This window comes from Felis catus, chromosome B1 (assembly GCF_018350175.1).
Source record: "Felis catus isolate Fca126 chromosome B1, F.catus_Fca126_mat1.0, whole genome shotgun sequence".
Lineage (NCBI taxonomy): Eukaryota > Metazoa > Chordata > Mammalia > Carnivora > Felidae > Felis > Felis catus.
In genome coordinates this window covers 170,274,609-170,301,319 of record NC_058371.1, presented here as the reverse complement: position 1 = coordinate 170,301,319, position 26,711 = coordinate 170,274,609, and the positions used below count along the sequence as shown (strand labels likewise).

The 26,711-nt window shown below is 42.6% G+C and overlaps 1 protein-coding gene across 14 annotated transcripts in view; it reads left to right on the top strand.

Annotated features, from left to right (window-relative positions):
- LIMCH1 (LIM and calponin homology domains 1) overlaps positions 1-26,711 on the top strand; it is a 331,860-nt gene that overhangs the window by 240,269 nt on the left and 64,880 nt on the right. For 7 of the 14 annotated variants that reach the window (XM_023253165.2, XM_023253170.2, XM_023253166.2 and 4 more), the window contains 2 exons: positions 4,101-4,353; positions 25,561-25,596. In XM_023253165.2, the coding sequence (XP_023108933.2) occupies positions 4,101-4,353; positions 25,561-25,596 (289 nt within the window). Of the gene's footprint in view, positions 1-4,100; positions 4,354-5,440; positions 5,708-13,777; positions 14,081-16,572; positions 16,816-17,590; positions 17,921-19,286; positions 19,403-19,511; positions 19,624-20,065; positions 20,327-25,560; positions 25,597-26,711 lie in introns of all 14 variants that reach the window. The other 7 variants (XM_023253168.2, XM_023253171.2, XM_023253167.2 and 4 more) reach the window with 2 other exon arrangements.

Below are 26,711 nucleotides of genomic sequence, written 5' to 3'. Positions count from 1 at the left end.
AGGGGCAGAGAGAGAGGGAGACACGAAATTGGAAACAGGCTCCAGGCTCCAAGCTGTCAGGACAGAGCCCGATGTGGGCCTGAACCCATAAGCAGTGAGATCATGACCTGAGCCGAAGTCGGTGTTCAACTGATTGAGCCACCCAGATGCCCCTAAGCTAGGGTCTTTTTATAAATATTTTGTCCATGTAAAGAAAAATATGAAATTGATCTTCACAAAACACCATCCATGAAAGAGCACCTAATATACAGATTTCACCAACTAGCCCGACGCCTTCAGGCTTATGTTCTTATAAACTGATCAAGACCTAGTGAGGTTTTTAAAAAACAAATAAAAAAAAAAAAACATTTTTATCTGCCTTAGAAAATGTAGTATAATTTTATTCAAATAGGTGTTGTCTTTATTAGATTTTATGGTATTTTTTTATGTGTATTTATTTTTGAGAGAGAGAGACAGAGTGTGGGCAGAGGAGGGGCAGAGAGAGAGGGTGACACGGAATCCGAACCAGGCTCTAGGCTCCGAGCTGTTAGCACAGAGCCCGACACAGGGCTGGAACCCACAAACTGTGAGGTCATGGCCTGAGCCAAAGTTAGGCACTTAGCTGACTGAGCCACTCAGGCACCCCGATTTTATGGTATTTTTTAAACGACACTTACCAAGAAGATTGCTAGTCCTAATAAACACCTTTGGATTTAGAAAAACATTTTTAAGTCTTGGAATTTTATTTCCTAAGCACTCACAATCAATTAGGGAAAGTCTTAGCATAAAATTCTCTGGCTCTATATTGGGGCAATATTTTATTGTTATTGAGGCCCACTGCCCCATTCAGTGGGGACAGTCAGGAGCCACTAACAGATGCCATGATTCCATGGGTTGCTCATAAGAGCTACCTGGTCGGGAAGCTGTGGTCTCCGGGGTCCATTCAGCCAATCTGTCTTGCCAAATAGGTGCCAGTTCCTCCCTTACCTCCACTAGCATTCCTCCTGAAGCCATAGAATGGACTTCGCTGAAGAGGAAATACAACAATTCACGTGCTTTTAAAATTAAGGGCATAGTTTATAAATATGATGTATTTTGTTAAATGAATACTCTTTTATAGAAAAGATGAGTTGAGGGCGCCTGGGTGGCTCAGCCAGTTAAGTAAGTGTCCCACTCTTGATCTCAGCTCGGGTCATGATCTCACAGTTTTGTGAGTTTGAGCCCCACATCAGGCTCTGTGCTGACAGTGCAGAGCCTGCTTGGGATTTTCTCTCTCTCCCTCTCTCTCTGCCCCTCCCCCCACCTCTCTCCCTCTGAAAATAAATTTTAATAAAGAGAAAGAAAGAAAAGATGAGTCGACAGAGAGAAACAAGGAATGAGAGAAATTAGACGAAGACAAGAAAGGCATGGGTTGGGGGTGTACATGGCAAAGATAAGGGAAAAAAGAAAGACCCCCTAGTTCCTGGAAGGGAGACAAATGTAGCCCCATGGAAAGGAAGGACCAGACTTTGATAAAGTCATGTCATTGTCATCATGTGCTGTGTGCCATTTCCTAACTTTGGGAATAAATAGAGGAGCCACCCTAGTATATTTCTACATTTTCAGGATGAATTCAGAATCTTTTGAAGTCCTGGCCTTACATTAACTGAGCGTATACCTTACTAGGTGCTTTGTGCCATCTCATTTAATCCTCACAGCCACTGTGAGAGCTGTGTTATCATCTCCATGTTCCCAATGAGGACACTGAGGGACAGAGCGTTTACGTTTTGCAGAGAAATTAGACCCTTGTCCAGAAAACTACACTTCTTTCAACTGGGTCGCTCGCTCTGCCTCAGGGCATCTGCACATTAACTTTCCTTGAACTGTCTGTTGAAGACATTTATTGGAGGGTAATTGTGGGAAGGAAGAGGGTGATCTGTATATGTGTTAAGCAACCGATTTGAGGGTTTCACTAAGATTGTTACATATAATACATTTTTATAGATAGTGGGCACAAATAAGGTTTGTAGATTATAGGATTTTAGAATTGAGAAAACTGAGACAGCTCCAATTTATTACTAAGCCTTCATCGTTGATCTAAGAATCATTTTCTTTCATTTATTTATTCAACAAGGTACAGTGCTACCTCTAGTCAGGATGCTTTAAGCAAAGGACATTTCTCCAAGAGACGTGGCTCACAGAGGGAGGGACTTTGGGCTGGAATCTAGCGAATGGAAATTGGGAGTCCTGAGCTCTTACTTACCAGCCACAGGAAAGGGGCTCTGTCTGCCTTTCTGAGCCTCTGTTTCCACCTCTATAAAATGGGGATAATGTCAAAGCAGGAAACAAGTCCAAGAGTTTGGCAAGGCAAGGTAGTGTTAGTGTTTGTTCATAAAGCATTTCACAGGGGCCTCTAAATGTTACTGAGACAGACAGATATACTTGATGGAAGACTTGGGTGGGAAGGTGCTGTTATGAATCAAAAACCAGCAAGTACCGAAATGGTCAAAACTCCCTTCAGAAGGGAGGCTGAAAAACCAAGTTACATGCATAATTCATAAACTGCATATTTCATCTGCAACAATGAACAACTTGTTTATGGTCAATGCTTTTAACTTTTAAAGTCTTTTAAAAGCCATGAAATCATTTAATCTCCAGGGCAAATCATTTCATTCCTATTTTTACAGAGAAGGACAGGCAAGTGTTAGAACCAGCCTAGGAGCCCGCAGCTCATTAGTGACAGATCCGAACTCTTAGGACAGAAAGAGCGGCCAACACTCATCAAGCACTGACTCTGTACCAAATACTCTACCAACAGTTTACAAGTACCTGATCCGCACCCCACCCCCCCCCAAAGCCCTCTGAAGTAGGCGGCATTATTATCCTCACTTTGCAGATTGGGGAAACGGAGGCTTCAAGAGGTGATGTCATAACGGCAGAGTCTCAGAGCTAGGGAGTGGCAGAGCTGAAAACAAAGTGGGTCTGGCCAATGACCCTGCATCCTGCCACATCTCTTGACTCAGTTGAAGGCTCTTCACAAATGTAAAAAAAGTAAATGTTATTTGCTCTCAGCAGAGCTGAATAACCTATTCACGATGCTGTCCTTGATTAAGAGTTCCCAAAGAACTTTCACACGGCAGCTACCTGTAAGGGTAGTGTTTGTTTCAACGACAGCACCACTCTGTCAGGTCTTACCCATCTAGTGAGACTGAGACTCAGGAACACAAGGATACGATAAAATTATTGGGCTCTTGCCCCCAGAAAACCGATTAGGCAACATTGAATTCTTTTGTGTTGTCGGAAACAGTCTTTAACCCAAACCAGTTTGTTTATTCATCAGGTCTTCTGAGGATGCCCACTTGGGTGCAAAGACGCTGTGATAAGTGCTGTGAATGATGTAAAGCCCTTGTTCTCGAAATAGCAGGTCAAAAGTGTAACATGCCCAAAGAAAAGACTAGATTGGGCCATGGGCTTCACAGGAAGAAAAGACTGCCGCCAGCTATGGGTACCAGAAAGGGCTCTGCTCTAGAGGAATATGCATTTATTATAACTCAGACCACTTCCTGGAAGGCAGACCTTGGTGTCATCTCAATCTGCCACTTTTCTGAATTCCTATTGTTCGTGTATGTCTTTGCTCTTTGATTATCACTAATACCCTCCAGGTGTTTCATAGATTGGCTAAAGGTACCTCAAAGACAAAATGTCGTTTTATGACATTTCCTTTATAAACAGAGTCCTTTATAATTCTTATTTGTGTGACTGTCTCCCACGGTGCAAGACGTGCAACAACAGGTGCTCGGTAAAAACTCCATTGGTTAATTTATGGCTTTTCTTTTGAGAAAAGACATTTTGCAGAATCCTAGCAGGCTCTAGTTCCGCTGCAAATGTGTTGTGAATCATGATTCTCAGATACCATTAGGTTTATCTCTATTTTTCCAGTTTGATCTCCCCCCTTTGAGTTCAGAGCTTTTCCCAGAATAGGCTAATTTAGACAGATACTTTAGATTTGTTAAGTGAATAACTGAAGGATGGAGTCCCCAGAACCCAGCGATCTAACCGCATCCCTAATACTCCACGCTTACCGCTGGGAACTTTTCTGCGAGCCCAGCACGCCTTCTCAGCGCCTGTCTTCTCTTCCGCAGGGAGAGGAAGTGACTCTGAATCCGACTTGCCGCATCGGAAGCTGCCGGATGTGAAGAAGGATGACATGTCTGCGAGGCGGACTTCCCACGGTGAGCCGAAATCAGCAGTGCCTTTTAACCAGTACCTCCCGAACAAAAGCAATCAGACGGCCTACGTCCCCGCTCCTCTGCGAAAGAAGAAGGCAGAGCGAGAGGAATACCGGAAGAGCTGGAGTACCGCCACCTCGCCCCTGGGTGGGGACAGGCCCTTCAGGTAAGGCCCGAGCCACGCCGCTCCCGTCCTGGCTTGAGCCCTAGCAGTGAGGGAACCACAGCTCCCACGCACAAACGAGCTCAAATGACCCTTTCAGAGCTCTGATGTAAGACTACAAAGGGAGGCGGGCAGGACAGACCTTTCTTTGGAGAGAGATTGCCATGATCGAGTATAAGCTTCGTGAAGGCACCTGGGCCAGTGCCTGGCACACAGTAGGTATTCGACAAATCCTTGTCCAAAGAGCAGATTTTTGAAACCAGTTCTGTTGACAGACGTTGAGTGTGAGTCTGTCATCCATGCCCTTCCGTGGAGACTGCCCGACTCCCACTCTTGTTAAATTAGGTGCAGAAAGCCTGGTCTTCGTGCAAAAAAAGGCTTTTTCTTAAATCTAGATACATGGTTGTCTGGATACAAGCTCAAGTAGGTAAGGAATGCGTGGAACGTGTTTCAGAATCACATGTAGAAACTCAACAAACGGGCGGTACATTGAACCACTCACCTCTTCTGAGAAGTAGCGGTGATTTCCCCTACACTCTGCTTATGTTTTTCTCTTTGTTCAGCAAGTATTTATTGAGCATCTAATATATGCCAGGTGCTGCCTTTCAGGCACTGGGGACTCAGTAATCAATAAAATAGAGTCCCTGCCTTCAAGAACCTTATAGTCCAATACAAGAAACCTAGAGTCTAGTCTACTCCTTGGAGGAAGACCATCCCGATCATTGCATGCTTATTTCTCATAATCCACCTGCATTTTCCACAATTTCCACTGAGTAAACATTTTATTAAAAGTTTTAATTATTGGATAAAACGTGAATTTTCTCTTTCCGGCAGAAAGGGTGTTTTTTTTTTGCCTTTCAATACCAGTATTGAAATAACTCTTAATAATGTTAAGATTATGACGCATTGGACTTATTAACAAATGAATGGTGGCAGTTCACTTTCTTCACATCACCAGGACCATGTTGCATGCCGTGACTTTTTTTTTCTTTTTAATGAAAAGTAATGTCAGAATGACCAGGAGAGGACATATGGTCTGCTCCCCAGCCCAGGCTGTTAGTTTGGTAAACCATATTGTCCAACTCACTAGCTATCCTGAGACAATAGAGGAAGAGGGAAGTGAAGTGGGGTCTCCCTGTGAAGAGGACCCAGTCGGCCAAATGGATCCTAGTGGGAAGCCTTCTGATGGTGGTTTAGAGTTACCCACTGGCGGTGGCAAGGAGCAGCCTCCCCACGAGGGGTCTGTGATGACACCAGCTCCCAAGTCGGAAGACAAAGATGCTGTTGAAATGCAAAAGCGCAGGAGGCTAGAGCAAGCTGGAATCAAGGTCATGCCGGCAGCACAGCGCTTTGCCAGGTTAGCTGTGCAGGCCGAAGCCTGGCCTGGCTGGCTCTGTGCATGCCTGGGGTTTGGAATCTGTCTGGCTTGGAGTTTCCGTCTTGTTTCCCACTTCCCGCTTTTCCCTTCGCAGCTCTCTTCCCTACGGGAGCAAATAGAAATAGCTGCTAGTCTTCACCTCAGGGCATGCCTCTGCCAAGAACTTGGTTGTTTTCAACAGAGGAGAGGAATGAGCTTCTTGCTGCTTGATGAGACCTTGTCCTAGTCTCGTGGTCAGTCACTTGTGGGGGCAGGATTTACCCAGCAATAACATCTTCTTGTTCAGTTGTTTGCGGCTTGTTAATTTTCACGCTACTCCTAAATGGCTCTTATCTAACTTTACACATCACTGGAAAATGGTTCCTTTGAAATGGGGAGCCATCTCTTTAGAAAGAGTAGTTGGCTTACAAAAATCTACTTCACTTGCTTTGTCCCAAGGGAGTAGTAAGATTGTGCTTATTTGACTCCCTTTCTGAAGCCTGTTGATTTCAAAAACAAAGAATGGAGTAATTCCTTCTCTTAATCGTAACAAAGGCACCAGTATACAGCCCTGATGACTTCATATTACATGTGTGATGGAAACCTTCAGCAGCCGAAGTCACAGAAAACGATAGTTCTACAGTTTTACGTAGTGTTTTGAGAAGCTGGTTAATTTTTCTCATATAGTAACCACAAAGTTCCTAACAAATTACAATGAGACCAAAATCTAGTTGACAAATTAAAATTCATAACAATGTGACAATTGAAATTCCTTTGCCACTTGCTGTTCCATTTAATCAGGAGAGGTAGGTGACATACCCATTTTCAAGAAGAGTAAACTGAGGATCAGTGATAGTAAGTGACTTGCTGGTCTGAGAGCCAGTTACCGTTGACCTGGTGGCCAGACTCAGGTGTTCTGACTACATACAGTGCCACATCTGCCTCTCATACATTTAACAGAACATTTGCCATGTCTCTGTACAATTCTAATTGTAGTTAGTGCCACATGGTCTCGTTCTCAAACTGAAAGTTCCAGCATTGACTTACACAAATTTAATCCTAAGAGTAGCTTTGTATTGATAAAAAACCAAGGATATACGTCTTCCCTGTCTGTGGTATCCCACAGATAAGTATATCTGTCCTAAACATATATGGGCTTCTCGAAAACTCTACCATAAAATTGTGTTTGCATTGCAAGGAGCTCTCTGGGTTTCTGAAATCAGGAAAAGTAATGTCGTAGAATCTTAAAAATCAAAATCAAATCCAGATATCCTATACATTTTGGAACAAAGACCTTGTCAGATACATATTTTTTCAACATTTGAGCATCTATTTATATCAGAGAACAAACTAGACATTGAGAATACAAAAATGAAGAGTATCCCCTTACCATGTATCATTTTCTGACTTCCTGCTTCTGTCTTCAAACCTAGGGCCCAGTGGGAGTAGGAGTATAGGTAAGAGTATGAATTTACAAAAAAAAAAAAAATCTTGATATCCTTGACATACATTCCTTCATTTTTATCACACCTGTGATGTCTTTAAGCTAAAATTTACCAAAGATGCCATGATCTTTATTTTATTCTATTTTATTATCATTGTCAAAAATTACTACTCTGCCTGGTTAAAACAAATCTCACTTTTAAAAATGGATTTTTCTATAATTACCAATCTAGTTGAATGTTATGTATATTGGCTACTTGGGTTTCTTCCTCCATAAATTGTCTCCTATCCTTTGCCATTTTTTTTTCATTTAAAAGAATTTCATGTTATTGTGGTAAGAAGACTTAGCATGAGATCTCCCCTCTGAACAAATCTAACTGTACAATATAGTTTTGTTAACTATAGGCACAATGTTATACACTAGTATCTTTAGAATTTATTCATCCTGCCTAACTGAAACTTTATGCCCATTGATTAGCAACTCCCCATTTCCCCCTCCCCCAGCCCCTGGCAACCACCATTTGACTCTTTGATACTATGTATTTGACTCTTAGATATTTCATATAAGTGGAATCGTGCAATATTTTTCCTTCTGTGACTAGCTTATTTCACTTAGCCTAATGTCCTCAGGGTTCATCCATATTCTCATATATTGCAGAATTCTCTCCTTTTTAAAGGCCGAATGATATTCCATTAAATGTAAATAGCACATGTTTTTATCCATTCATCCATCAGTGGACATTTACATTGTTTCCACATCTTGACTATTGTGAATAGTGGGGCAATGAACATGGGAGTGCTGCTATCTCTTCAGGATCCTGAGTTCAATTCTTTTGGATAAATAGCCAAAAGTGGGGCCACTGGATCTTGTAGTGGTTCTGTTTTTTATTTATTTATTTATTTATTTATTTATTTATTTATTTATTTAGAGAAAGAACATGCATGCAAGTGGGGGAGGGGCAGAGAGAGAGAGGAAGAGAGAGAATCCCAACCAGGCTCTGCACTGTCAGCATGGAGCCCGACTCAGGGCTTAAACTCACAAATCATGAGATAATTACCTGAGCCAAAATCAAGAGTCAGACACTTACCCAACTGAGCCACCCAGGCGCCCCAAGGTAGTTGTATTTTTAATTTTTCAAGGAACCTCTATATCATTTTTAGAGTATCCAAAAGAGCCACAGGAGATGAGTGGGGAGCTACATTGAGCTAACTCAGGACACCCAGGAATCATGGTGATGTAGAGAAAAGAAGAGATTGGGCCACTTCCGTAACTGCGAGGTTTATTTTGTAATGAAATACTGACATCTTTTATGACGGTTCCCATTCTGTGCACAAACCTAGAATCATGGTTAGTTTACAAATGTAAGTCTGATGGATGAATATTACACTTATGTGCTAATTTTTGCTGCCAACCACGTTTCCTGTTATCTGGCTTAATTTTTTACATATTTTGTCCAAGTTAGCTCTGTTAAGCAAAAATTCACAGGTCCATTAATATGGCCACACCTCGGATCCTCTGACTTAACACCTAAAAGTGGGTTCCGGAAAATTATGCATATTCCCAGAGAATGTCCCCAACAACAGTGCGACACAGCTACTCCAGACACCCAGAATTCATTTGTCGGCAGACTGTTCAGCTGCTAGCTGTCTCATAAACGTTTTATACATACCATGGCACTAGCCTGGCCTGTCTGTGTCTCTGTCACTTACTTATTGCAGCCTTCACTTATTGCAGAGTTGAGAGCCATTATAAGTTTATCCACATTTGGAATCCTGCTTTTAATGTGGCAGAAAGTAGCTTAACTGGAATGAAGCACGTATCACGAAGATGAAAAGGCTTCTTGGCATCTGGAAAATAAGAATATAAAATATGTAAATATGCCGATGTCTCTTAAAACATTTAACCTCCATCTCCTGTCTTTGCCATCAGATGGATTCTGGCCACCACATCTTTGAACCCAGCAAGAGGCCCAATATATGCCCTGTGGCCCCTTTTGTAGCCTGGAAAGTCTGCATTTGTAGAGATGGGTAATAATATAAAGTCATAGGTGAGGGACGGAGGCACACAGACAAAGAACAAGGCTTTAATTTTGTAGACTGTTTTCTTGTTTTTTTTCCCCCCCCCCAAGTCTTGTCAAACGCCTCCTTGTATTATTTCTAATACAGTATATAAGAAGGAGCAAAAGTGCATGTTATTCCATTTTCACATGAGTTTAGAAGCCTAGAAATCCCAAGCTTCCTGTCAAAACATATATTAGGAGGTATCTTAGCATCGAGGGATAGAGTAGGACTTCTTAATAAATGTGTGGAGTTTAATATTTCTTAGAGTCACCATTGAAGTAAAAAGTATATAGACTATTTTTTCTTCTGTTTTAGTTTATGATTAAGTGAGCTTAATTACCCCCCAAATCTGAGACTCTGCCAAAAATAGCCAAGATTTCTGTTTTTAAGAGGATAAAATAGGAACCAAGATTCACTTCCCCTGAATTAAAATGCCATGGAGATTTGAGTTCTCTTACTTGGTGTTTCCCATTGGAGAAGTAAACTTCTTTTATTTTTTTGAACTGAATTATAGGTTTCACGTGATTGTGCTTCTTTTCTAATTGTTTTCATATGTTTCAGCACTCAGTCTTTTCTGCTGGTCTGTGGATCTTCTCGACCACATAGTAATTAATTACAGAGGGGGGGAAAAAGGCCTCCAAGGAACAATAGACATTTTCAAAAACTTTAGAGGAAGGGTGGGTGCAGCTGAGTGCCAGACACGTAGTCCTCTACACCCTGCCCCCCAGACACCTGTGTCACTGATTGTTGCTGAACCGATCCTTGGGGATCGGGGACCAGATACACACAGAGCTCGCGTGAGCCTCCATGACTCTGGATGCGGTAGCACTGTTTGGGCACCGGCTGAGCGGGGAGGTTTCTGGTGTTGCCCCTGGCATTCTCAGGAGACCTAACAGGCACTTCTGGAGAGCCCAGTTTCTTTCAATAGGAGACAAACTGGCTGCCAGTCTGAGCTGGTTGCTTGAGTGTTACCAAGTGAAAAGGGGTGAAAGAGAATGCCAGTTCTTCCTTATTTGAAATCATTATCTCGTTCACTTTGAAATATAGAACTTCGAGAAAACAGCCTTTTCATTCCCCTCACCTGCTTCGTTCGAGCCCATATTCTCTCCTACAGAGACAGCCTTCCTTGTTCCAGAGGAGGCTGGACAGGGTTGCCAGGTTGGAGGCGGGGCTTGGCATTCCTTGTGTCGCACTGCACTGTATTCCTTCTCAGCGAAGCGGTGAGCTGTGCCCACAGAGTAGCCCTTCTTCCCAAAGTGACTCATCTATGAATGACTTGGAAAAAATAAAAACGTCAGATCTCCCCCATGAATATCGAGCCAGATAGCCCGAGTCTGCCCCTTAAATTTGCTCTATTTATCTAAATTCAGATGACTGGGGCTGGAAGCCTCAGTATTCTCCTCTGCAAAGTAGGCATGGTAAGTCCTGTCTTACAGGTCTGTCATGTGTATCTGGAATAGACTAGCTGCTCAGAGAGTTATAATTATTGAGAACTGAAGGAGAACATACTGAACCTTTCCAGTAGACTGCCCTTCAGGTCCTTCAAGGGAAAAAGAAAAGCACGTTATAAAAGGTTATTTAAAAATTTTAGTGACTAGACACCTATGAACACAATCCTACGTATCTGCCTTATACATATTATTTATTACCACATGACCAGCCTCACTAGTCCAGATTTTGTGTCATTATTTTTTTTCCTCTTTCTCTGAGTCTTCCTTGAAACTCTGAATTTACAGGATTCAAGCACGTAGCAGAAAATCATTCATTATGACCGTTTTTTTTCAAGTGGGCAGGGAGTGGCTTTCAGTGGCCAATGATACAGAAAGCTTTCTTCACCCTCTTTTTTTTTTTTTTTAAGTCCACACATCTAAATTGAGATCATTTGAAACAAGTCTTGCCACACTGGGCATTTAGCCTAAAAAGAAACACCCCAGGGAGTTTGAGGCCTGGCTTGGGCTCATGTGATGCTGAGAACACCAGATTCTCCCTGCTCAATTGGCATCACAAATTGGCATGGTCATTTGCATAAATGCGTATGTTTTATTCTATAGAATTCTGCCTGAGTTGGGGGAGATTGTAACCCATGGCCACCGCTGCTCAAAAACTGAATAGAGTGCTGCTTTTGGACTTAAGAGGTTCAACTAGGGGCCTGCTCCCCTCTAACTTGGAGTCAGATCAGCTGAAATGAGATAATGAATGTGAAAGTGCTTTGTAAACTGTAAAGTGCTGTGCAAGCATTGTAAGGTATGATTAGTTAGCATTCTGCTACCAGTAATCCCGGAAGAACATAGGGGTCTATGACCAGCAGTGCAAATCACAACTCCAGTCTAAGCACAGCACACAGGATCCCTTGATTTGGTAACCAAAATACTGCTCTTTCTCCTACTTCATAGTCATGGTAGTGCCTTTTTTTTTTTTTTTTTTTTTATATGATGTTCCGCTTTCAGTACTGTTCATGGCCTGGTCCTTTGTGAAACACATGGTACAGTGGTTACAAACAGAACCTCAGAGCCAGACTGCCTGAGTTTAAATTTTAATTTCACCACTGGCACGTTGACGTTGGGCAAATTTCTTAACCTGAAACCTAGTTTCCGCTCTCTTAAAATGAGTGATGCTAATAACACCACGGTTGCAGGGTTAGTATTGGGTTTAAATGAATTAACACTTAGAAGGAATTCTAGCCCATATTGGGTGCTCAATAATTGTTAGCCACTGTCTTTATCATCACCGTTGTGCTATTTATTTATTTATTTGAGAGGTGGGGAGGGGCAGAGGGGGAGAGAGAGACCATTTTAAGCAGGTTCCAGCTCAGTGCAGAGCCTGACATGGGGCTCAATCCCATGACCTTGGGATCATGACCTAAGCCAAACTCAAGAGCTAGATGCTCAACCAACTGAGCCACCCAAGCATCCGTGTTCTTTTTAAATAGTGCATTTTTGGAGAGATTAATTCAATGGCCTATGATTTCCATTGGCTATTCTTTATGGCCATAGTCAACCAACATCAGTTGGTTCTTGCCAGATACATTGGCTAAGGAGGCAGGAAAGCACCATTCAGGGTTGGCCAGGCAGAACACTGAGGGGTTAGGTGTGCACCTCAAAGGCAGGATTTCATATTTTAAGAAATAAATTTATTCAGGGAGCAAAGCACCACCAAATTCTTCCAAATTCTGTGTTTTAAATTTTTATTGAGAACAATGTCAGCAGTGAGAAGAAGGAATCTTCTGGACGTGATTGGTGATTAGTGATTTGATTTTCCAAACGTCAGATGGAGTGAGGGCCTACTGTAGTCTTAAGATGATGCCCCTGCAGGAGCAGTATGGGGCCGAGCAGCTAACATGGGCTACCAGATCGACCAGGGAACACAATTTCATTGTTCACTCTACACCTAGTTAGGCTAGTTCAATTCCTTCTTCATTTCTGAGATGAGTTGTCCTTTGAGGATGAAGAATTTACTTTTAATCCTCTCTTAGAAATTGGATACAAAGTAGGTGAGCTTTCTTTAGATATCAAGATATTTTATGAAATGGGAAGAAGAAAATAAATGACAAAAAATGTTTTAACGTTTTATTATTACTTACAATAATAATTACTTAGAAGCAAGGCTGATCTTCTGAGTAGGGGGAGAGGAGTTTGTGTGAATACCAGATGGACACATTTGACCCTACTCCTATCCCACACGCCTCCAACAAAAACTAAAACTAAAACTAAACTAAACTAAGTGAAAAGTCCTGATATTCCACCATTAAATTGCATTCAGGGGTTTAAAACTTGGGGCCTTCAACATCTCTTTGAAAATGGAAATGGTGCAAAGTAGTCATTTTTTAGCCATTTTGGCAAAATGTTTTACGACAATTTACTTGACATTTAGCACACGATGAAGAAAAGCTGAGAGGTGGACAGTCACTGGGGTAGAAGATAGAAGACAGAGCTGCTCACGGGAGGGTTCAGGGCAAAACAAGCACTTACGCCTTGGGTCTATCCTGTGAATGGCCATAAACTATTCCAGATGTTTCAGGTTAGCTCAGCTCTGCAGAAAGACCTTCCTCACACTTTGCAATCTGGCACATATACTAGGTTTGCTGTTCCCCCAGCTGCATACATTAGCTTTCCCCCAGTTCAGTTTCTTGGTGCCTCAAATTTTTGCCCTATCACTCAAAAACAAATTGAGTACCTGTTGGGTGTGTTGCTCATGTGCGAAAGGAAAACAAAACAAAACAAAACAAAACAGCTGAAAGCTTTCATTCTTCCCGGTTTTATGAAAAGAGTTTGGAGGGTCACGCTCAGAGCCATTTAGGGTCCTGCATTGCTGATGCTGATGGGGCCCTGTCAATTACATGAATTTTTAGTCTTGCTAGTAGCTGGCTAAATTCAAGGTTTTAAAACCCACCCTAACTATGCTACAACTCTGGACTAAAATAGTAAACAGATGTCACCTACACTAATGATGTTGAGAAGACCTTTCACTAACAACACAGCTGTGTGTCTGGAGATGGGGATTTAAAAAAAAAAAAAAAACCATTCGGTCTGATCACGTGTAGAGTTCTATTTAATTTTGCTCTGGCAGCCACAAGCAATTAAGTAATGAGAAAGAAGCCGTTCACGACATTATCCTTCGCAAAGAAAACCCTTTCCTGACCCACGAATGTGGCAAAGATCCGCAGTCAGAAGATGAAGTTGTGTGTCGACGGCCTGATCTTGAGAAAGACGATTTTGCTGCAAGGAGAGTGAGGATGAACCAGACAAAGCCACCGGTGCCATTGAACCAGCTCCTCTATGGGCCTTACCGAAAAAAAGAGGCAGAGAAGTCAGATAGCAGCAAACAACTCTCAAAGGGAATTTCAGAAAAGAAAAGTCTAGAATATAAAAGGTGTGCACTGTGTGTGTGTGTGTGTGTGTGTGTGTGTGTATGTGTGTGTGTGTGAGAGAAAGGGGGGGGGGAGAGAGAGAGAGAAGGGAGTGGGGAGAGAGAGAGAGAGACAGAGCATAATTAAGTGAAGGTGACTTGTGCCATAGCCCCCCATTCCTTTCTTTCCTGCCTCAATGACAAGGAATTGGTAATGGTTGATTTTGAAGTGGAACTCCAAAGATCCAATCTCCCTAAAAGCAGTGGCAGAAAGTAGAATGGCCATGTCCAAACTAGAGCTGAATTTACCAAATAAACTTTGAGTTCCAGTGGACACATCACCACATATGATTGGTGTTATTGGCACAAGCAGACATGTGCCATTGGCTCTCAGTGACAGCCACCTCTCACGGCTGCTCCAGTCCATTAACAGGAAGCTGAAAACACTGTTATTCCTTGTCTGTAGGCTCTTCTCTCTGATTAGCTCCTTTTAGATATTGAAAGGGGGAAAATGAGACTTGCTCTTTCTGCGTCCCAGTGAGATCACTTAGGCATTTAATAATGGAGATTTCTTATTACAAAAAAAAAAAAAAACCTTCTCAAATGTAATATACTTCCATTTGTTCTATTATGGAAATTGTTTTTAAGTGAGTTTTCTTCTCCCAACTTTTTCCCCATCCTCTTAATTCGGGAAAGGAAAATTGGAGCGAAATGGGTTTTGGCTGGTGATTTTCATCCTTGGAGGGATGTGATTTTATTTAAGGTGTCACCTTGCTAAATTTCATCCCACAGAGTTGATCATTCTTATATTTTTTCCTTATATCAAAATCAGAGATTTGCATCGTCAAATTGCCATCCCTTGGCCTATCGTTTAAGAGGTTTGTAAATTCTGTTGAACGAAGAATATAAACATCTTAACTGTGTTTTACACGATTCAAATGGTTCTTAGGACAGAGTCACTGAGCTCAGTGGAGTTGTTAGCGTTGTCGTTGTTACTGTTGCCGCTGCTGTTGTTCTGGGAGGTACCAGATACAAAGTGCATGGAAGATCCTCAGATGTAGAACAGGGTTTAGAGCACAGAGGCCCTGGCATGGTTTTTTTTTTGGACACATTATAGCTTCAGGAGTCTCTGGCTCTGTGCCGTTCCTGTTGGCATGCCTTGTAACAAACCATTCTAGGAGGGCCTTGTGGGAGGGATCAGTTGCTGCACATGAAAAAAGGACTTCTAGACAACGGGCTGGCACCAAGGCACATTGATGGTGATCAGCAACTTGAGTTAGGAAAAGGAATAGCTTTTGTATCTCCCTTTTTTCCTTTCTCCTGCATGCAATTTTAATTCCTGGTATTTCCAGCCTCATTTGTCTGTTGTCACCTGACTCTGTGTTTGGGGACACAGCTCTGAGTCTGGGATGGCCCATGACCTCTTGTGAGAGCATCAAAGAACGGATGAAAGAAGATAAGGCCCCTCGTGGCTCTCGGCTCTGCCCTTCCTTCATTCCCTTTCCCAAACTAAAAGTAAACATCCTACTGGCAGAGGCTTTGCAAATACACCGTGTCATCCAGGTAACAAGAGAATACCTCACAGTTTTCTCGCTTGGATGATATATTTCTTAAAAAAAATAAATAGTCCTATTTATGTAGGTTTTTGTGATTTTCTATCTCAAGAGGCATATTTAATTGGAAATTGATCTTTAATGCCATAGAATGTTAATGCACGGGGATGTCTCAGCTTCTTCGATGTAGATTACAGCATTGTCGGCATTAGCCACCTGACATCCACTTCTTAGGAGAACAATTGAAAATATCAGTGTTAACATCAATAAAGATGACTTATTAACACAAGAGACAAATGGGTATTGGCTCTGTAGGTCCAGATAAATGGGATACACTGTTTATTCTTCAGGTTTACATCACCCAAATCCAACCGGTGCTATCGGGGACCAGAGGCTGAGTTTGAACATAAAAACTTTCTGTTCTGAATTGACTTCAATGTACTTTCTGGCAGTTGTGTGTTTACGGTTGAGATGTTTAACATGTGAATGACGTTCCAGCTATCTCCGAACTAATCCTAGCATTTGGATCATGCAGAGCTCGTTACTAACATTTTAGTGGTGCTGTAAAAGACATTCCAAAAGGGCTCAGGGATTCAATCAGAAAACTTGAATTCATTATAGTAACTTGAATAGTGTGGGAATTGGGCATCATTACTCTCAAACCGAAATCTCATTACCATTCTTAATAGTCTTTCAGCAAGCCCTGGCTTCTCTTCCTAAACTAAACTTGAGACTGTCATCGGGTGGAAAAACTTCATCTCCTTAGAGTGTCAGGAGGGCAGCCTAGGCAAAGGGAATCAAGACTCCAATTGATTCCATATTTTTTGAGAAAGGGAAAGTTGCTTCCATCATTTCCTTCTGTCCTTAGCCTCTGAAGTTCCTTGCTTGACATTGCTCTTTGTCTGCTCCCCTTCCTTGAACCTGATTTTTCCAATGATATGGGGGTCCGGATAAAATTGACAGAAACCAGGGCCCGATAGAAGAAGCGAAGTCAGTGGTGACCTGTGTTACTCGGACTCAGGAGAGCGAACCTGCAGAAGAAGGAGTGAGGAAGGTGCCAGATCTTTACAAGGATGACCTGGCTCAGCGGAGAATTCAGGGCCACCTTGCCCCTCACCGAGAGGCTCCAAGATTTGTCACAGTCTCCAATATAACAGAGGCTGACTTGGAGACGTGGGAGAGACTGAAAGTGTCAGGAAAGACAAGGTGTGTCATTTTTTCCCCTGGTTTTCCCCTGGCAGTAGTATTATTGAACTTTGAAGGAATCAAATGCTTATCCTTCTATCATTTTATATTCTCAGGGCTAGAAAAACAAAAGCTCTCAAAACACAGTATATTCTGCGTGAGTTGAAAGTTATTAATACTAAAATTTACGAGCCACTGGATGGAAAACATCCTCTTTAATCGAACCAGCTACTGTGAATGGTTATATGGATAGGCTTGTTTACTGTGAGCAATTTAGACTTGAGTTTTAGCTAATTTTAGTTATTTCATCGTACCTAAGATTTTCTTTTAAAAAAAATTTTAAAAATATTTTATTTATTTTTGAGAGAGAGGGAGACAGAGCACGAGCGGGGAGGGGCAGAGAGAGAGGGAGACACAGAATCTGAAGCAGGCTCCAGGCTCTGAGCTGTCAGCACAGAGCCTGACATGGGGCTTAAACTCACGAACTGCGAGACCATGACCTGAGCCGAAGTCAGATGCTTAACCGACTGAGCCACCCAGGCGCCCCCATCGTACCTCTGATTTTCTCATGCCATCATTTATGATGTTGGAAGTGATATTTTGAAAGCCATAGAAGCTTCAAGCACTATTACCTAGGCAAGACAATGATCATTTCTTCATTTGATTGATTAATGGAAAATCAATTCTGCTGTAGCCATAGAAGTGTTTTTCATAAATCTAGTATTTAAGAAAGAGAGCTCTTACTCATTTCTACTTGCCTTAGAAATCTTTGGAACTCATTTCTGGTTCTGACTAGGGATGGAGATGTTGAGCACATCTGTGCCCCTGAGCCTTCACCAGAAATTAAAGCAGAAACTGCCATTCGTGATGACTTTGCCAGCCGCAGAGCAAGGGCCTATGAGAAAGCTTCCAGCCCCAGGCAAAAGTTTGTGCACTTTGGACCCGTGACAGAGATAGATCAGCAGAAGTGGAAGCGACTCAGCATCGGCAAGGCTGGGCCTAGGGAGGAGGTAGAAGAAGTCATGGGTCACGGCAGCAAGATTGAAATGAACTCTGTCACCCCAGCCTCAGCGGCCACGTCCGGTTTACAAAAAGACCGACCGCTTAATCCGCAAAATGACGGCAGGTATTTCTCGCCATACATGTGCAAGATCTGCATGGGAATCGCTGCTGCTTTTAAAGAGCCTGCTGAAGCACATTAAAGAAGCCTCCGGAGATCACGTAGTTTTAACAGGCTCTTTTGCTGGTTGGCAGAGAAGTAACGTTAGCGGGTCGCCCTAGGGAGGCGCATGTATGTGAACGTTAATGGCAGGCGTCCATTTTGATTCTGTTGTCACCAGAATCACTGCCTGGGAATGCCAGTAATCTTGGCGAATGACCCTTTTTCCCTGGGCTGCATTAAGCACTATTTTATTAGTTGGAAATATTGAATGAACTAGATGGAATGTTTTAATGATATCCCTAGTGTTTCTTCTAAAGATCTATGGATAAAAATCAAGTTTATCTAAAACCTCCCTGTTTCTTATCCCATGGAAAGAGGAAAAAATAGTTATTAATATCGTTAAGTCCAAATCTGGACAAAGAAGGAGACAAAAAGAAAGTAAAGGTCTCTTCCCTCCGCTACTTAAAAAAAAAAAAAAAACTATAATAAATCGTGAATGGAAAAAGACTTCTCTCTTGGGGTTCCTATGAGTGAAGAATTTCCTTGGCTGAATCACCATCCACATTTGTGAGGGATCACCTGGGTAAAGCCCTCATAGGCCCACCACCAGTTCTCATCCTCACTGGAGGCCTTCCAGCTTTGAATTACCAAGCCCTCTTTTGGGGGTTCAAGTTCAGGGGGCTGGTCTCCCTTCCAGGAAGCAGGTATAGCGGGTTTTTAGGAATTTGGATTCTCTTGGGAACCTCCATTCCACCTGCATGGTGGGAACAAAGTAAGGCTATCCGTGGCAGCAGGAAATGCTCAAGATACCTTCCTCATGTCTTGGCCTTGCAATCCAAAGGAAGCAGTGAATGGTCCATGACATACAGAGGGGTATCTTTGGTCCAGTAGTGTAGCCAACACCATGGAGGATGGCAGACTATCCTAGATATACATAACCTATATATCCTAGATATATATATCCTAGATATATCCTAGATATACATAACCCTAGTAGACCAGAAATACGTAGTTGGTGTTTCAGAGGCTGATAGGGACCTGGGGTGGAGGAGGTGGGGATGAGACATTAGTAAGAAATGCATTGTTGAGTCCTTGACTACTGAGGAACCCATCTTCCAGGGTCATGCCAGCCTTTTTTTGACCTGTCCCAGGCCCTCGCTGGGGTTCACATTCCATTATCTCCATCTGAGTATGTCATCCTTACTAACCAGCTTCCGGAATAAGAGCAATGAACTCTCTTAATCTCTCAGTCTCAACAACTTTCATTGTGTCCTTTCTTAATTCTTTTTCCTCTTCTCTCTTGCCGCCACTGTTACTTGATTATCAACAGAATAGTGGATTCTGGTGTAGATGACCATTGCAAAAGGGTCTCGCGGCTGGCTCCTGTGCTGGAGACCCAGGAGGAGCATGCCTGCAGTTTGGGCGAGTGCCCAAGAACAGAGGAAGGTGAGGAGGACTTTCTCTCCCTTCCCAGGAGGTGAAGGATGACAGGTGGGGGTCAAGGCCTCTGGTGTGAATTCTTCCCTAGCAGTAAAGCCGTCCTCTCTGGCTTTAGTTACATGCAAACAGCTGCCGCAGGATGGCAAAGAGGAGAAAGAAGGAGCCACTCAAAGGGATTCTGAGACGCTGCCAAGGGCTGAAAGATCAGAGGAGAGCGGCCAGCCACTGTGAGCGCTTGCCTGCATTCCAGGGTGTGCTGCCTCTGCTGTGTGTGGCTGTTGTGTTCTCAGAAAACAGCTTAGAGCCACAGTATGCACTTGATGACTGATGTGGCGTGGAGTTAAGTCTCTTAAAAGAATGCACCCATCCCAGGGTCAGAGTCCTGCTTTCAGTGCCCTCTCCGGGTAGAGACTTGAGCCTTTGCATGTGGTTGGGTGCTGGCCAAATTTCATTCTCAGGAATCATGAAAATCGGAAAGGGAAACCCATTCCTGTGTAAGTACCAGTTGCATGATGGAGGTCCACGGTATTAATACTCAGTTGCTATGTGTGCTGCTGCCTCCATGGACATTGGCTTCTTCTGTTTTGGGTTAATGCCAGTGAGGAATGCTACTGAAAACATCTTTAGCAATAAGTGGCCTTTGACTGGCTGGCCTGAATGTTGCCCTAGTTCTTGTCCCCCAGCCGCTGAATGCAAGGCTTCAGGGACAGAAGAGAGCTCGGAGAAGATGACAGCTCCTGCCTGGAGTGGCAGGGGACTGAAAGGCCAAGGAAAGTTGTATGATTCACAAAAAGATGACATGATGGTCAGGAGAACCGGGACATCTCTTAGACGCACTGGATCCAACGCAAACCAGTTCCTCCCAGTTCCATTTGCAAAGCAACAGGATGTGGAGGAATCTGCCAAAAGTCCGCCAATGAAAGATAAGAGGTCAGAAGACTATCCTGAGCCTTTGTGATTTGTTTCTCTAGTCTGAGCCTTCATGGATGCTTTGAGTATGTTATTAACACATTATGGTACTTACCCACTATTGCTTGCAGAAATGGCCCAGGCTGCCAAGACTTTTTTTTTCTTCCTTTTTTTGCATATAAGCAGGTATGGAAAAAATATCCAGTTGCAAGTTTTCCTGTTCAGCATTTTTTCTGACTCTCATCTCGTGGGCAACCTAAATGGGTAACTCTTTTATTTCTTATTAGTGCATGTAGGAGCCCTCAGGTAAACGAATTGACCTTCTTTCTGACCTACTTCATTTCATTTTGATTCCTGGGGGGGTCTTCGGGTCCAAAGAAGATGTATACCACTTAGCAGTTTGTAATTTAATTTAATTTCAACATTAGCAAACACTCAGTGCTTTCTAGAGGTAAGATTTCTTCTATTCCATGCCATGACTTGATTTAAAAGGAAGAGTAAAGAAATAATCTGGGGTTTATTGTTAAAGGCCTATTTGTTGAAGCCTCTGTTGCTATTTAGTAAGAGTGATACCTTTTTGTTAAAAGTGTGGTCTGCCAGACCTGTGTAGGGTAAAGGAGTGAGGAGTGTTTTGCATAATTCTATGATCCACTATAGGGACGCCTGGATGGCTCCGTTAAGTGTCCGACTCGGTTTTGACTCAGGTCATGATCTCACGGTTTCATGAGTTCGAGCCCTGCATTGAGCTCTGTGCTGGCAGCATGGAGCTTGCTTGGGATTCTCTCTCTCTGCCCCTCCCCTACTTGCATTGTCTCTGTCTCTCTCAAGTAAACGTATAAACTTAAAAAAAAAAAAAAAAAGATCCACTATAAACAGGAAGTGATGGAGTTCTGCTTCACGAAGGACCTTGAAGGGAGCGCGGCAGAAGGTAGGATGGCGAGCAGGGAAAATCTCAAGTAACATCCACATTTTTAAGTTAATATCCTAGCTATCTTTGTAACCTGGATCTAACCTCTGCTTTACTTTCCTCTGAATCATACTAGTACTAGAGTAGAGCCTTCTTGAAACATTGGTTTCAGGAAGCAAGGGTAATATTCGTAATATTTGTGGCCCTGTCAAAGTGTGTCTGTTCCCTCCAGCTTGCCTTCTCCTGGCAATTCACAGGTAGGGTGACGTAGAAGGAAGCGAGTGCGTGGATCACACGCAGATCCCGGCTGGTCAAGGCCAGTCAGGGCTGGTTAGTGACAGAAGGACTGACTGGGCTGCCCGGTCCACCACACTCACTCACTTTCCAGACGCCCTGACACAGTGCAGCCGGGGATTATGGGCGCTGCTGTAAAGCCAGTTAGAGCGAAAGGGAGGAAGGATGCAAAGCCCGTGGCCGCCTACTAGACACTTTCCAGGTGTTTTCCCATTTATTTAGTCCTCACACAGCCTTTGGGAGGAAGAATTTTCATCTGTATCTTGCAGTTAGGAAACCGAGGTCCACATCCGCACAGCTGTAAGTACAGTTCCAACATTCAAACCCAGCTCTGCCTGAGCTGAGCAGAAGCCAGTGCCCCTCCTCCCCCCACCGCCCAGCGCATGGAGGAAGCTGTGGAAGCCTGATGAATTGCCTGTCACTTTTATCTGCCCCCCTATTTGTGATTCAGAGAAAGTCCTCTTTCTATTCAAACGAGAATGAATGGCTAGTTTGAGCAGAAGGAGATATGGTCAGATTAACTGTGTGACACAGTTGTGTGACTGAGTAAGCATTCGCTTTGGGAACTCATGTTTCTTTTCCACAAGTATTTACTGAGTAATCACTATGTGTAAAACACTGGTCTGGGTGCTAGGGGATAGTTTTAAATGGGCAGGAAACCCGTTCTTCCCTCGCACTTCAAATGAAGCATATGCCGGTTCACAATAAGGAAGTTTATAACTAGCCAATTATTGATCCTGAAATGCTTTGTTAGTGCTGAAAGTTAAATACATGCAATCAATAGATGCATAGAATATTCTCTTTATCTTTCTGAATATCCCTACCCTCACAATTAAAGTTTATTCGTTGCCTTTTTCTTTCTTTTTTTTTTTTTTTCTTTTTGGTGGGATGCTCATACCAACTGATTTGTCTGGCCAATTTTGTACCTATTGACTCACCTACTTTGCATTTAAAAAAAAGAAAACCTCTTTATTAGTGATTTTTTTAACTTACCTGTACTTTTCGGTTTCCCATAGGACAACTGAGAAAGCCATTTGCAGCCCAAGCTTAATTATCTTTTCCTTAACTGCAAAGGCAGTTCTGCTTAAATTGATGCCCTCTTAAAACTAATAAGTTAGTCTGAGAGGAAATTCCTTAAACCCATAAGTATAGAGTAAAGGGCTAAATGAACATTATCTTTAGGAACTGCACTATTCTTTTCAGTTTCCAGAGTATTCAATAAATAGTTGTCGAAGTCCTAGTCTGGTCACCATCAGGGAACCCAAAAAGAAAAATCCCTGCCCTCGTGGAGCTTACATTTTAGTGTAAATGTACATTTGTTGACAGAGATTTCCGTGAAATGCTGTTAAATATTTTGTGTAGAAGCAGTTTAAATTCAAATATATCCTACAAGTGGGGCGCCCAGGTGGCATCGTCGATTGAGTGTCCAACTCTTGATTTCGGCTCAGGTCATGATCCCAAGGTCATGGGATTGAGCCCCATGTTGGGTTCCATGCTCAGCATGGAGCCTGCTTGGGATTCTCTCCTTCTGCCCTTCTCCATTGTTCGTGTGCACCCTCTCTCTCTCTCTCAAAAAAAGAGAAAAATAAAAAATGGGACGCCTGGGTGGCTCAGTTGGTTAAGCATCCAACTTTAGCTCGAGTCACGATCTCATAGTTTGTGAGTTTGGGTCCCACATCATCAGGCTTTCTGCTCGTAATGTACAGCTGACTTGGGATCCTCAGTTCCTCTTTCTCTCTGCCCCTCCCCCCACACCTCCTCAAACCTAAGGATTTTTTTTTTAATTTTTTTTTAACGTTTTATTTATTTTTGAGACAGAGAGAGACAGAGCATGAACAGGGGAGGGTCAGAGAGAGGGAGACACAGAATCTGAAACAGGCTCCAGACTCTGAGCCATCAGCCCAGAGCCCAACGCGGGGCTCGAACTCACGGACCGCGAGATCATGACCTGAGCCGAAGTCGGCCACTGAACCGACTGAGCCACCCAGGCGCCCCTAAAGATATTTTTAAAAAAGAAAATATATCCTACATACAGCATACATATAGCTGAATCTCATCAACAAAATGTGTTAAAGAAGCCAAACTCAAAAGGATACATACTATATGGGTCCATTTATACAGCAGAAAACACTTGATACTAATCTCTGGGTATATATGGTTTGTGTAGATTCACCAAGGAATGTGTGTATGATAGGTGCACTTTCTGCAGCATATATTATACTTCAATAAAACATTAAGAGAAATCTTCAGATAGAAACGCAAAAACACATGCTAACTATTAATTGATTGTTTCTAAGTTAACTAGGCATAACTTCTCTGCTCTCTTCCATAGATAATTTAGAAAACACTGTATTTGCATAAGCCTGTTCCAACAGGCCTATTAATAAACTGGGAAGCATAGATCCAGTCTTCAGAATGAACACCGCTTAAGCACTCTCTCATTATGGAGGAATCCACTGGTCGTCTGTTTCAATGCAGTAGTATTTTTAGAAACTTGAGGGTATTAGGTTAAACTTTAGCTCCTTCTGAAACTATCCCCTGGAGAAACAGAAAATGAGTCTTACTACCAGAAGAGAAATATCCACAAACCTTTTGGCCATTTTAACAGAAACTTGGGGTTTTGCACTGGTTTTGTTGCCTTCACTGTAAATGAAAACAATTGTTAATGAATGCAGACTGTTCTAGAATGGTAAGAGCAGATAAGAGAGAAGGATGTGTGCGTGCACCCATGAATTCCAGGGTGTTTTCCCTAAGATTATAGGAAGAGATCTTTAGAAATTTTCCCCCATAAACTGTTATGAAACTGAACATGAGACTAGATAATTTTTGCTAAAAACCCCAAGATTTAATTTGCTGGAAACGGAAAGCAGGACATTGTTTTCTTTACCCAAATAATTCTTTGTCCACCATCAGAGTGCAGAAATGCTTTTGGGGCATAGGTAAGACCCTTCTCTTAAAATCTCCCTTTGCTGAGGAGATAGTCATTTGTGGAAGCCGCTTTTTTTTTTTTTCAACGTTTTTTTATTTATTTTTGGGACAGAGAGAGACAGAGCATGAACGGGGGAGGGGCAGAGAGAGAGGGAGACACAGAATCGGAAACAGGCTCCAGGCTCCGAGCCATCAGCCCAGAGCCCGACGCGGGGCTCGAACTCACGGACCACGAGATCGTGACCTGGCTGAAGTCGGACGCTTAACCGACTGCGCCACCCAGGCGCCCCTGGAAGCCGTTTTTTTAAAATGTGCTTTAAAATATGCCCTATAATGTCCTCATATCTTTTTTCTAATTTAACCTTTTTCCTTGCTTTAGCAAACACATTAAAATCGAAAGTGTCTATATTGTAGAAGGTACAACTGTGTAGACCTAAATAATCAGAAGAATATAGAAGATTTAAAAAAAAAAACACATTGGTTTTTCAAGTTATGGAATACTATCCAAGCCTGGTTTTGATTAAGGCTGCCAGTTTTCTAGGAATTGTGGTTTTTGTCAAATGCACGCGGAAGGCACTGATTGGGGTTCTGGTTGGAGTTCTGGTTTGCTTTCAGAAAAGTGCAGAAACACTCTTTGATGTCATTTGTGCAAATGCATTAACACATCAGGGAAAGGGTCAGTAAGCGTGTGCTTCTATGTTGGGTGTCCATTACAGCCGTTACTGCAGAACATAAAGGCATGAAGAGCTTAACTGTTTGTGAACAACCATAATACAGGTTTTGTTTTGTTTCTTTTTAAACCGCCTTCTCTAAACATTGTGGGTTGCACCTAAGCCTTTCTGTGTTTGTATTGAACAGCTTCTTTTTTGTGGGTAGCATGGGGATTATTTTCATTTCTCCTCTGTGTTTTAATGCACAGTTTGCGTTCTTTAGAAATGCCAAGACTTTTCTTTCCTTTTCTGTAGCTCATGAATATTGCTAATTGTATAATGACACTTCTCTTCCAGTGTGATCAGCAAAAAAGGTTTGGCGTGCCAATATTTCACCAGTAGTGTTTGTTTCCAGCTTGGTTACAGTGTTTACCTTCTGTCATGCCCATCCTCTAATTGTGTATTTGGTCTTGTAGATACGGTCCGAGAACTCCTGTGTCTGATGACGCAGAGTAAGTTGTCTTGTGTTTATAGGAATACATTAATTATTAGCTTAAACTGCATGCTTCCGGTACTCACTACTAATTGAAACGCCATTGATGCAACAGTGAACTGAACAGCTAACTGACTCATGCAGCCTCAGAAAAGCACTTGAACTTGGAATGCAGAACATATGTTCTGTGCAGGACAGATGAATGAAGGAGTAACAAGCATGATTCTAATATGCAGCTGCTGCTTAAACTTAACATTTGCTTTTCCTAGACGTGGCACGGTGAGGTTTTTCTTCTTACGGTTTGGATGTTGGTAGCCCTTCTGAACCACAGAATTATTCTGCGTTTTACATTTAATTCTTGATATGTTAGGACTTGGAGTTAACAATGGAGCAGTCATTCTTATAGCCATATTTTTCTGAACAAAGAAAACAAATCCTAAGCCACTAATTATAGATTCAGAAGCCCAAGTTCCTCCCAGGTTGGAGTAATATAAACTGTGGGGTGCTCCCGACCAGGACGTCGGGGTTATATTCCAGTTCTGTGGCATAGCAAGGGGTCAACATGTCAAACACGGCGTGGGCTTCCTCTCCCTGCCCCTTAGTGCCGGTCCTCTCAGAGATTCATTCCCCACCTCCGCCTCACGTCCAAATTTGAGAAGAAGCCAACACTCTCCTGCTTGTGACCGCATTTACTCCATTTCAAAAATGGATTTCCCATCTGCAGAGCATTCTGAAATAGATATCTAAGGCAAAAGTTTTCTTTGTAGAATGCTAGCTTTCTCAGATTTGAGTAATTTGTGTTTTAAGAATCACAACATCAGTGGCCTGCTGAGACTGATGTCTCCTCTGTGAGAGGCATTCTGTGCCCTCACGGGAGTCTGAGCCATCGGAGAAGCAAACGCTGGCCTAAGACATTTAAGTCTTGGCCTTAAAGCCTTAAATGGCCTTAAGTCTTGGCCTTTAAGTCACCAAGTGAGGAGGCTAAATAAGAATGTAAAACACAAAAACCATTGCCACCAACGATAATGAGATTGGGCCAAAAAACTACTGTTTTGAGTACCTGTTCCATGTCTGTGTTCAACACATCAGCTTGGTTTGTACTCCCAGCACTAAGCGGTCTGACTCCGGTGCCAG